We start from the raw sequence: 12669 nt of genomic DNA, 5'->3' as shown, positions 1-12669 counted from the left end.
TCCTGAGTCTCGAGCTTCAAAACGAACTCAATCTTGTGAAAATCCGTCGCCTCTGTCGAAAGTTTTAGGCAGACATACAAACATACATACATCTAAAAACACAGCGGGATTACCCGGGTGTTTGTAGGTGTGTGTTGGGGGATGGGGGTACATCAAAAAAGAAAAAAAAGTTTTGGTAGGAAAGTAGACTCGAAAACAAATATTAAAAAAACAAACAAAAATAAACAGCAAAAAAAGTTTTTTGTAGGTGTGTGTGTGTTGGAGAGGGGGGTAGATCCAAACCCTATGTTAAACTTCTTTTGAAAAATCGGAAAAAAAACAAACTAACATGATGTAAAAAGAAGAAAAAGTAAAATAAAAAAGTTTTGGTAGGTAGGATCGAACCCGGAATGTTGAGGCGAAAACCTTGGTAAGTTAGAAAGGAAAGTAAGTGAAAGCAATTTCAATTTAACGTTTATAAATGGCAGGTGCGCGGCGAAATTAATTAGGTCAAAGGAAAGTAAATTCCGCACTTAATTTTAACTGCAGGGTTTTTCTTTTGGGTTTGTTTTTTACTCAACTTTGTCTGGTTTTGTTTCCCCAACATGTTGGGGAAAACCAGCTCGCTCCCCTTTAATAGGGGAGTGTCCAAATGAAAGCAATTGTCTGATATGACGCTGAAAACTGACATTTACCAAACATCTATTACTTTCTTGACGCTCCCGGCTTGTAGGCCAAGAACCGCGCCTTAGTTTCACATCAGTTTCGCTTTTATTCGAAAAAGGCGAATTAACAGCGGCTGAAATCGTAAGAATTGTGTAAAACTTGATGTAAATAAATATAGCTGTGACCTGCGTCTGCAATTCGTACATATTATGATCTACATGGTATATAAGAAGTTCTAAGCGATAGTACCCCCCCTCCACCCTCCCCGAAAAAAAGCCTTTCTTGGACATACAAAAACTCTCACACATTTTGCCATATATATATATATATAGATTATTTCATTCTAAACAAGGGACAATGCCACTTGGATGTAAAAGATTATTTGGGATCAAATTTACAGGGATGCTATGTAGAGAGTTGAGTGGTGAGATATTTGTTTGCATTACCCTTGAACTTTTGCATGTCAGTACAGTCAGGGACGAGGGGACCAGGGAGGGAATTCCAAAGTCTAGCAGTTTAAGAGATCTCAATTGTAGGGGTGGTATATTTTACTGTTTGTCGGATTAGTCGAAGGTATTTACGATAAAGAGGGTGTAAGGGTTTTGAGTTCAGAGTCAGATCGTCAGCATGCAAGTATTGCAAATATTGCAATAAAATGCAAGTGTTGCAATAAAATGCAGTGGTACATAAAGAGATACTGTGAATTTGGGGCCATATATCTAGGGGAATTCTAAGTGGGAAGTTGTGAAGCAAGATGTTTGTTGACATTACATTTAAATTTTTACATATTGGCACAGTCAAGAGAGCAGAGAGAGAATTTTAAAGATTGACAGTTCAAGGAAATAAGCTAATAGAATAGAAAGCCTTCCGGCATCTGAGGATCTCTAGAGTGAAGGGGGAGGATTTTGCTGATTGTCAGGTTGGTTGGGACGTCTTTATGTTGGGGTAGCATGAGTACAGCAAGTTTGTTAGGGCACATTCTATTGAAACAAGATTGCAAGAATGTGATGATTTAATGATGGGGCAGAGCTGGAGCTTCGTAGACAGTGTGGAACCTATTAGATCCGTTTTTGGATCTTGTCTAAGGTTCAATCCTCAATGCGGACGACACTCAAAAAATATAATTGTGATTACTTGGGACTTCTACCCAATCATGGCTGACGGAATGAGAGCATGCTACCTCTGTGGATTAAATAAAGAGCTCTGTTTTAAATTTCATAAAGATTCCCGAGTTCGACAGAAAAATTACCGAGTTTGACGAGACACACTTGAAGGTCAGAGGTTACATCGGCTGAAATGTTGTGAAAATAACACTAAAGATGAGAACAGTAGTCCAAAGAATGCAAATAATACAAACCATTAAACTTTCTAGAACTTACCAAATGCTCCCCCTCCCCCAAAACAAAAAAAGGGGTTGAAGTGCCAGAACACAAACGTTTCCAGATTCGTATTCTTGCTTCAAGGTTTTCTAAACAAAAAAAAAAAAAAATGACCAAACATTGAGAAGTTTGAATACTTGAAAGACTTACTTCTTAAAAGGTAAAACAATCCCAACCAATCAGCAACGACAGTCAAATCTTTTTTCGTTTTCTTTTCGTCTGTTGTTGTTGTTGTGTTAATGCAATGTAAAGTCCATCCCGAATTCGGTTGCGGGGAAACAGAATTGGAGTCGGAGGCAGAGTTACTTCCCCTCGCGTCTCTAATTGTTCCACCTAAAAAAAAAAAAAAAAAAAAAAAGGAAGGAAAGATCATTTTTTTTTTTTTTAAATTTAATTTTTTAATGAAAAAAAAAAAAAAAAATTAAAAAGAGGAATAAATTTAAAACTTGTAGAGGACTAGGATATATAAATCCTAATCCTGTTACAAAAGAAAAATAATGAAACGAATGAAATGAAGGAAACAAAGACTCAATTGCTGGATAAAATAAACGTGTCGTTTATTTACGGTTGAAAGAATGAATGTTTTAGATGTAACACGTGTTCATATCCGCGCGGGTGTAACCATCGTTTGTTGCGGGATTGGTAGTATAGAAAGAAAAAGGAAATGTGTGTTCATCTCACGTTCGGGTCACTATCGTTTGTTCGCGCGGGGGAAGAGAAGTGAGTGATGTGGTGGAAAAGGGGAATGATAGTCCAGCGTGTAGACAAAGAAAAAGGATAGAGGGTTGACATCAGTTAAACTGTGCGCCATGTTAGCCGTCAGATACGTGGTGGTGTTCTCTGGCACAAGTAGTAGATAGAGAGAGAAAGAGTGAGAATGTCAATCCAGTTCATAGAGAGAGAAAGCGTATAAAGTGTACGTACTGTTTGTTAGCTTTTTGCCCCACATGGTAGCAAGTGGCATGAGGCACGCGCGTGCGCGTGCCTGCCGAAACGGCAGCAGCTGGTGCGCCGACCACTCACCTCAGAAAGTGAGTTGGAAAAGGCTGGAAACAGCTTGTCTCTTGCTTTTATAATTGTTTCTGGTGGTCTTTTGCGCGTGTGTGGATTTCCTTTGAAAGGGAAGTGACGTTGTCCTTGTGTGCGTACGTGTGCGCGTGTGTGAGTACATGTGCGTACGTTAGCGTGTGTGTGTATACACGTGAATGTGAGTGTATATACGCGAACGTGAATATATGTATGTGTGTGGATGTGGGTGCGTATTTATATGACAAGTAATATAGCTTGAGATGTGATTGCATGTTTTTGTGTGAGACTAGAAAAGGCTCGCGCAAACTGTAACAAACAGAAATATATATTTTGATTATATATATATATATATATATATATATATATATATATATATATAAAAACACACGCACACACCTTATATTTCGGCATATAAAGCGACCGTCAGATAAGATAAGGTACAAAATTGGAGCAAATTTTCATAAATTTATAATATATCAGTTGTATAAGACGAGTGCTAAATTACGAAACCATGTGTGTTTAGCCTAAGCTAGAGATTGCAACACTTGGTATCTTATGAAATATTGGTTTTTAAAGATAATTTTTTAACTAAGTGTTGTCTTATATGCTGAAATATATGGTGTATATCTATCTATAATTATATAAATACAACTTTGTGTGTGTGTGAGTTCGTTCCTTATAGACTCTGAAACGGCTGAGCAGATTTTCTTTGAAATTTACAAAACTTTAGTGTATAAGTCTGGGAGTGATTTTAATTAAGCTTTGTCTCAGAATACCTCTGATAATTACTGATAATTGATAATCAAAACCGTTATTATAATCTATCATCGGTAAAACCATTTTTTTCATGTCGCTTAGCAACAATGATAGAACAATGGGTCGTGAAAATTCTATTGTGGTTAAATTGATAGCGTGCTTTTTTTCTTTTTTTTTTTTTTTGCATGACGTGGTCTGCAGGTTCAAACTCCGCACATAACTTTCTTAATTGTTTTTCATTAACTGATTGGATTTTTTATGGACTGTTCTTTTATAGGTCTTTAGCCGGTTAAAGTAGTTTTTAAGGGGTTAAAAATGGGTCAAAAGTGAAAAAAATCGTTATACATTTTGTACATTCATCTTAGTTCATTATTAATTAATTCATGTGTCATGTTAGTAGTGGTAACGTCACCAGCTTTGAATGCTAGTTTTACTTTCAGTTTCAATTCTAGCTGATGGCACCCAAATATTTTTTTTACTTTTGAAATCACGACTATAATAATATATACAAAATTTGCACAAATTAAAATATCATATTTAAGCGTATTTTACAACCAGGCAAAGCCGGGCACCCCTTCCCATTCTAGTAAAGAATAAAGACTTGAAAATTTACGTGCTTTTTTTTTTTTTTTTGTGTTCAAACCCTGCATGTAAATTTCTTAATGTTTAATTCGTTAACTGGTAAGAATAATAATTTTATAAAAGAAAACAGTAGGTTGTCTGGGTGCAATGGGGAATAACATATTTTGGACTAACTTACTGCACGGAGGCATGTGAAGCTTCCTCCCAGGCGATTTCACGGATTTCGATGACAATAAAAATATAGGAATATGAAATATTCATTGATCATTCAATTCCAGGCAACATTGGGTCTACCTGCTAGTATATATATATATATTTGTATACTTTGGCAGCAAGTAATTATTTATGCATGGTCTGATTAAATACGACCGAGTTTATCTTTTTTCCAATTTTGCTAATAATCTTTTTTATTTGCCGAACGGTCTTTGTTTTGGCTGGTAAGTTGTATAATATGGTGTCCAGAGGTGGTTGTTTGGCCATATTCTCTAGCGTTTTCCATCAGTACTTCCGATTATCCTCAGGAGTGGTTGTTGTTCTTTATCTTTGGTGTATTTATAGTTTATTCTATTTTATTTTATATTGATTATATGAAAAAAAAACAAAAAAAAACAAAAGAAAAACAACAAAAGAAAAAACAAACAAACAAACAAAAAAAACAAGACCGCTTCGTGAATAGAAAAGATTACCAGCCACAAAAAGACAAACTCAATTGTGTTTAATTAAACATATAATTATTTATTACCAACAAAAAGCAAATAAATTTTAATTGTCCTTTTGGCTAGGAGCAAAGTGTAGTATCTGTTCTGATGTGGCACATCACCTTTTCTGTCCTTGGTCAATGGAAGAGAAATCCTTCATGACTGGGACAAATTATTTTTGTTCCTATTCAGAGTGACCCCCTTTTTTGGGGAGCTAGATTTTCCTCACATTAAAAGCCGACCTTGTGTCTAACTCTGCCCTCGTGAGGAGGCAAGTAAATAGGAATAGTACAGTTACACTTCAAGATCCAAATATTTTTCATGCAAAACAGCTCCTCCAGCATATTACAATTTCAATACATTTTTTACAGATTTGTTTTGTTATGCAGAAACAAGCGATTATTATGTCGTCAATATAGTCTCTTTTCGTGCATATACTCTTCAGAAAAATGGTAAATTTTTTACTTAGGTAGGAAAAATATATGACAATATAATGATGCAAGAAGAAAAAAAGTTAATGGAAGACTCAACATCATGTTTGTTCCGACAGCCATCTTTCTTCATATATATATATATATATATATATATATATATATATATAAATAAAAACACACACACACACAAAGTTAAGTCGCTTGGTCACTGTAGATCATTATTGTGTAACGTTCATGTCTTTATAAATGTTTAATTTTCTAGAATAACGTTGTGGTGTATGATGGTCCAGTGGTTGATGGTCCAGTGGTCTCCATATTTTTAAACTATCTCCTCCGAGAGACTAAAAATCGCAGAGTGGCGCTAGAAACCTCAAACGATTCGATTTTTTACGGGCGATTCTTTTATGGGTCTTTAGCTGGTTAAAATTATTTTGAAGAGGTCAAAAATGGGCCAAAATTGAAAAAAAAATCATTATACATTTTGTACATTCATCTGAGTTTATTTTTAATTGGTTCATATGCCTGTCACGTTGGTACAGTGGTAACGTCACCAGCTTTGAATGCTACGGTTTCGGTTTTGATTCTAGCTCATGGCACCTAAATACTTTTTTTTTTTTTAATTTTTGAAATCACGACTAAAATAATACATATGCAATCTGGACAAATTAAAATATCATTTTTAAGCGTATTTTACGATCGGCAAAGGTGCAGGTACTTTGATACAACGGGGGCGCAATTCAACAATCAACCATTTCCTTTGGTTTAAAAGAACACAAAGGAATCGAGATACTTGACTTTGTGTTGGTTTTAAGAAACACTATAAATATTTTTGTATTGGGGTGTATAAAAATGGGACTAACCATGTATGGAACACCCAGGTGATTAACGCAGGGTTAAATGACCCGTTCTTGAAATTTATACTAGTTGACTTAATGTAGCGTACTGCCACAATACATTTGATATTAGGTAGATGGAGGGGAAAAAGAATTTTCTGTAATAATGGTGATTAACGCAGGGTTTAGACTTTTATTTGGTCATTAGTGATGGAACGAGAGAATGCTACCTTAAATAAAGAGTCTCATTCAAAAGTGCGTACAGATTCAAGAGTTTGACTGAAAGATTCCATCGAGTTTAACAAGATACACCTGAAGAAGGTCGGAGGTTACATCGACTGAAACCTTGTGAGAATAATACTAAAAAAAAACAAGAACAAAAAAAAACCCCAAAAAACAACAAAAAAACAAAACAGAATAGTTTTAAAAATTGGAATAATACAAGAAACGTTGCTCATAGAAATTCCATTTGGTTTTATATACACAGAAGAAGAAAGGGAAATTATTAACAGTGGTTGTAGCTAAAGGAGTCTTGGTTGTAAATGCTTTACAATGAGGAACCATAGATTGGAGCTCAGTCTAACACCTGCCATGATAGAAGAGACGTTAGTCTTTCTCTATGAGAGAATGACTATAGGGAAAAAAAGGACATTTCCCACTAGATTTCGAAGTCGATTCTGTACTTTGTCAGAAACATAACAGAAAATGACATCAATAAATGAAATGAAAAAAATGGTTACCTGGGCGAGATTTTGGAATATTTGGTAGTGCCGGGTTGAACTGTGCAATATCGGCTCTAAACTCTGGCGTACTCGGAGTCGGACTGTATATAACTACTGGTACAGTAGTTTTTGGTGAAGTAGTGGTGGTGGGAGCTGGGGTTGTTGTGGTAGTGGTGGTAGGAGCTGGAGTTGTGGTAGTGGTGGTGGGAGCTGGGGTGGTGGTTGTAGTAGTGGTTGTTGTTGTGGTCGCTGTTGTGGTCGTTGTTGTTGATGCTTCTGTTGTTGTTGTTGCTTTGTTTTTACCCTGGAACTGTTGGATAATGGCTGGATCCTGTTGACCCCTAACATCAGGTTTCCAAGACTGACCCGTAATTTTTGGCTCTTTCTTGGCTTTTTGTGATTTTCTGTCCTTGGATTTCTTTGGATTCGAATGAGGCTTCCCCTTTTTGGATTTGGGATCCTGACCATTGTTCCGAAGAATACGCTTTGGCACTAGCAAAATTTAAAAAAATTTTGTCTTAAAAGAATTTTTTTTTAGCATCACAAATTTTTTAAATACACCAGAGTTTAAACAAATAAAAAGAAATTTGTAAGTTCAAACACATGAAAAAATAAAAAAACAATACAAAAATAAAAAAAACAATACAAAAATAAAAAAATACAAAAAAAACAATACAAAAATAAAAAAAACAATAAAAAATAAAATACAAAAAATAAAAAACACAAAAAATAAACACAAAAAATAAAGACACAAAAAATAAATACAAAAATAAAAAACAATACAAAAATAAAACAAACAATACAAAAATAAAAAAAACAATACAAAAATAAAATGCAATAAAAAAAAATAAAATATAGAATATTAACACTGACTCTGCACTATTTGGTTTAAAAAATAAAAAATTAATTCCATTTCAATTACAGCAAAACTGATTCCATTTACAACAGTTCCTATATACACATTTGAACTAAAGTCAAACACATTTGAAGAAGGAATTTTTCCTGAAATATCATACTATACGGAACTTTCATCAGACAACACAGATGCAAGAAAGAACACAATACGATGTTAGAAAAGTATTAAAAAAACTACATGTATATTAAATTAATAAAAAGGTGATCGTGTACATCTTATTCCACCATTAAATGTTTTAATTTGCTTCAGTTTGTGTTGATCCATTATGACTCTGCATTGTACAGGGTGTCCAAAAAAATCACTGAAGGGTTAAAAATCTTTGTCATGTTATCATTAATGATTATTGTGAAATTGTTTTACCAAAATCAGGATTCAATTGCTTTGACTCAAAGAGCTTATCGTTCCCCAGACTTGACTTTCCCCCAACTTTTTTTTTGCGGGGATATCTTAAAGAAAGAGTCTATGTTAACAAACCCCAAACCCTACAAGAATTGAAAGAAAACATCAGGAACGAAATAAGGGAGTTAAATTGCAATCCAGAGATTCTGTAATCTGTCATAATGTTTTGGAAAGCACACAAATATGTGAAGCAATGGAAATTTTTTTTTTGGGGGCAACATTTAAAAGACATTTTTCATAAAGAAAAATTGTCTGAATTTTGCGTTTTTTTTTTTTTTAAATATTTTCCAATGTCTTAGTCAGATTGTGTTAAAATTAGAGAAAAATATCATCAAAAATAATTTTTAAAAAATATTTCCCAATGTCTTAGTCAGATTGTGTTAAAATTACAGAAAAATATCCTCAAAAATAATTTCAAAACCAGTGACTTTTTGGACACGTTGTATTACCTTCTATAAATTACGTTAAGTTTGTCTTCTGTTGTGTTTATATTTTGTTTCCCCTTTTTTCAGTTGATCCATGTTCTGCTGAATACAGACAGGGTCTATGATAAAAGCAAATTGCGATTGCGTCTCCATGAAATGGGGTACACAGGGATGTTCAGCATGATGAAAAAGTGCAGCATATCTCAACCGATGATCAAATTGTTTATAGACCAAATGATGCTCTCAGGTATTTAGTTTTAATTATTTGCTTTTTGTTTTCAAACTTGGGGGAAAAAAATGCCACAGAAATGTATGGAATGCTTCAGACTACTTTTGGGCCATCTTGCATGAATTGAACATTAGTTTTTGAGTGGTATAAGAGATTCAAGGAAGGCAGGGAGTCTGTGAGGGATGATGAGAGGTGTGGGAGGAGTAAGGAAGTCAGAACAACAGAGTTTATTGGCCAAATAAGGAATTTTATGGATAAGGGAAGCCGTATGGTCTATATGTTCAGCATGATGAAAAAGTGCACCATATCTCAACCGATGATCAAATTGTTTATAGACCAAATGATGCTCTCAGGTATTTAGTTTTAATTATTTGTTTTTGTTTTCAAACTTGGGGGAAAAAAATGCCACAGAAATGTATGGAATGCTTCAGACTACTTTTGGGCCATCTTGCATGAATTGAACATTAGTTTTTGAGTGGTATAAGAGATTCAAGGAAGGCAGGGAGTCTGTGAGGGATGATGAGAGGTGTGGGAGGAGTAAGGAAGTCAGAACAACAGAGTTTATTGGCCAAATAAGGAATTTTATGGATAAGGGAAGCCGTATGGTCTATATGTTCAGCATGATGAAAAAGTGCACCATATCTCAACCGATGATCAAATTGTTTATAGACCAAATGATGCTCTCAGGTATTTAGTTTTAATTATTTGTTTTTGTTTTCAAACTTGGGGGGAAAAAATGCCACAGAAATGTATGGAATGCTTCAGACTACTTTTGGGCCATCTTGCATGAATTGAACATTAGTTTTTGAGTGGTATAAGAGATTCAAGGAAGGCAGGGAGTCTGTGAGGGATGATGAGAGGTGTGGGAGGAGTAAGGAAGTCAGAACAACAGAGTTTATTGGCCAAATAAGGAATTTTATGGATAAGGGAAGCCGTATGGTCTATATGTTCAGCATGATGAAAAAGTGCACCATATCTCAACCGATGATCAAATTGTTTATAGACCAAATGATGCTCTCAGGTATTTAGTTTTAATTATTTGTTTTTGTTTTCAAACTTGGGGGAAAAAAATGCCACAGAAATGTATGGAATGCTTCAGACTACTTTTGGGCCATCTTGCATGAATTGAACATTAGTTTTTGAGTGGTATAAGAGATTCAAGGAAGGCAGGGAGTCTGTGAGGGATGATGAGAGGTGTGGGAGGAGTAAGGAAGTCAGAACAACAGAGTTTATTGGCCAAATAAGGAATTTTATGGATAAGGGAAGCCGTATGGTCTATATGTTCAGCATGATGAAAAAGTGCACCATATCTCAACCGATGATCAAATTGTTTATAGACCAAATGATGCTCTCAGGTATTTAGTTTTAATTATTTGTTTTTGTTTTCAAACTTGGGGGGAAAAAATGCCACAGAAATGTATGGAATGCTTCAGACTACTTTTGGGCCATCTTGCATGAATTGAACATTAGTTTTTGAGTGGTATAAGAGATTCAAGGAAGGCAGGGAGTCTGTGAGGGATGATGAGAGGTGTGGGAGGAGTAAGGAAGTCAGAACAACAGAGTTTATTGGCCAAATAAGGAATTTTATGGATAAGGGAAGCCGTATGGTCTATATGTTCAGCATGATGAAAAAGTGCACCATATCTCAACCGATGATCAAATTGTTTATAGACCAAATGATGCTCTCAGGTATTTAGTTTTAATTATTTGTTTTTGTTTTCAAACTTGGGGGGAAAAAATGCCACAGAAATGTATGGAATGCTTCAGACTACTTTTGGGCCATCTTGCATGAATTGAACATTAGTTTTTGAGTGGTATAAGAGATTCAAGGAAGGCAGGGAGTCTGTGAGGGATGATGAGAGGTGTGGGAGGAGTAAGGAAGTCAGAACAACAGAGTTTATTGGCCAAATAAGGAATTTTATGGATAAGGGAAGCCGTATGGTCTATATGTTCAGCATGATGAAAAAGTGCACCATATCTCAACCGATGATCAAATTGTTTATAGACCAAATGATGCTCTCGGATAAGTAGACACAAAGTTGTTAAAAAAAAAAAAAATAAAATACAGAATATTAGCAATGACTCTACATTATGAGGTTTTAAAGAATAAGAATAGATTTTAAAACAAAATAATAAATTAATTCCACTTTAATTACTGCGAAACTGCTTCCGTTTATAACAGTTACCATATACATATTTGATGAAGGGGATTTTCGCGAAATATCATACTACTAAAAGTTGCAGAATGGCGCTAGAGGCCTCAAATGATTGTATTTTTTATGAACCATTCTTTTATGGGATTTCAGCCGGTAAAAATAGTTTTAAAGGGGTCAAAAAGGAGTCAAAATTGGAAAAATCGTTATACATTTTGTACATTCATCTTAGTTTATTTTTAATTAATTCATATACGTGTCATGTTGATACAGTGGTAACGTAACCAGCTTTGAATACTACAGTTTTGCTTTCGGTTTCGATTCTAGCTGATGGCTGGTTGGTTGTTTTTGTTTTATGGCATATCAACCCTTTTCAGGTTATTTAATGCCGAATCCAGTTATTTTGAAGAAAAATATTTTAATGGAATATATTTTTTTTTTTCAAGTCAGTTTCTATTTAACCCATAGTTGGGACCCTAACAGGTACGAACGCAGTTATTTTGAACAATTTTTTAATAGAATATATTTTTTTTTTCCAAATCGGTTTCTATTTAACCCATAGTTGGGACCCTAGCAGGTACTGCCACTCCAGGTCAGAGTGGACCTGGGAGCAATGGCGATTAAAGGGTGGCTCCATACTCCCCAAAGCCCACAAACTGGGGCCTCACCATCGGATATAATTTAAGGTAATATCCAGGATCTCTAGCTGGTGGCACTCAAATATTTTTTATTTTTTTGCTTTTAAAGTCACGACTATAATAATATATATATATATATATATATATATATATATATGAAATGTGGACAAATTAAAATATCATATTTAAGCGTATTTTACGACTGGACAAAGTTAGTCTTGAATAAAACACATGAAGGAGAAAAACAGTAAAAAAATTTGTCAAATAAAAAGGAAAATTATTTTTTACATTAAAAAGTGGATGCAAAATCTTCGATAGATCACCTCTCATTTCTTAAAAATGAAAGTTTATTTTTTTTAACGATTTTACAATCAGAATCAGTAATTGTATTGGAATCGGGGAAGGGGGGGGGTAAAATATTGGAATCATCCTATCGCGATGCAACAAATGATGCAACAGATAGTGCACCTCATCACTAACTTGTGGCAATCAAGCAAATTTGGATAGGAAAGTTCAGTGTTGATCTTACGTAGGATAAGCACGGCAGAAGAGAGATAGAACAACAGAATCCGATACCCGGACACAAATGGAAGCTGACGACAATGATATATGAGAGTCATTCCAAAAGTAAAGGCTCCCATTTTTTTTTTTTTAAACTCAAAAAGTTAAAGAGGTATAAAGACAAAAGCAAGCTCTGGAAGTTATTTTCCTACATAGTCACCAGCATTCTCAATGAACCTCTCTCAGCGATGAATGATGACTGGGCATGAGTGTCTGGAGTGTGTTATGTCATACAAAGGTCATTCCAAAAGTATAGCCTCCTATTTTTTT

At 34.7% G+C, this 12669-nt stretch overlaps 1 protein-coding gene across 1 annotated transcript in view; it reads right to left on the bottom strand.

Moving 5' to 3' along the window:
- The window catches only part of LOC145263034 (uncharacterized), a 64826-nt gene that overhangs the window by 3283 nt on the left and 48874 nt on the right, over window positions 1–12669 (bottom strand). Inside the window, exons 6-7 of the mRNA XM_080119866.1 lie at window positions 7097–7570; window positions 2175–2357 (exon numbers count right to left, since the gene is read on the bottom strand). Coding sequence (XP_079975992.1) covers window positions 2175–2357; window positions 7097–7570 — 657 coding nt within the window. The remainder of the gene's footprint in view (window positions 1–2174; window positions 2358–7096; window positions 7571–12669) is intronic.

Source organism: Euprymna scolopes, chromosome 38 (assembly GCF_053919585.1).
Source record: "Euprymna scolopes isolate OS-2025 chromosome 38, ASM5391958v1, whole genome shotgun sequence".
Lineage (NCBI taxonomy): Eukaryota > Metazoa > Mollusca > Cephalopoda > Sepiida > Sepiolidae > Euprymna > Euprymna scolopes.
The sequence above is the reverse complement of the archived record's forward strand: the minus strand, read 5'-3'. Positions and strand labels throughout refer to the sequence as shown.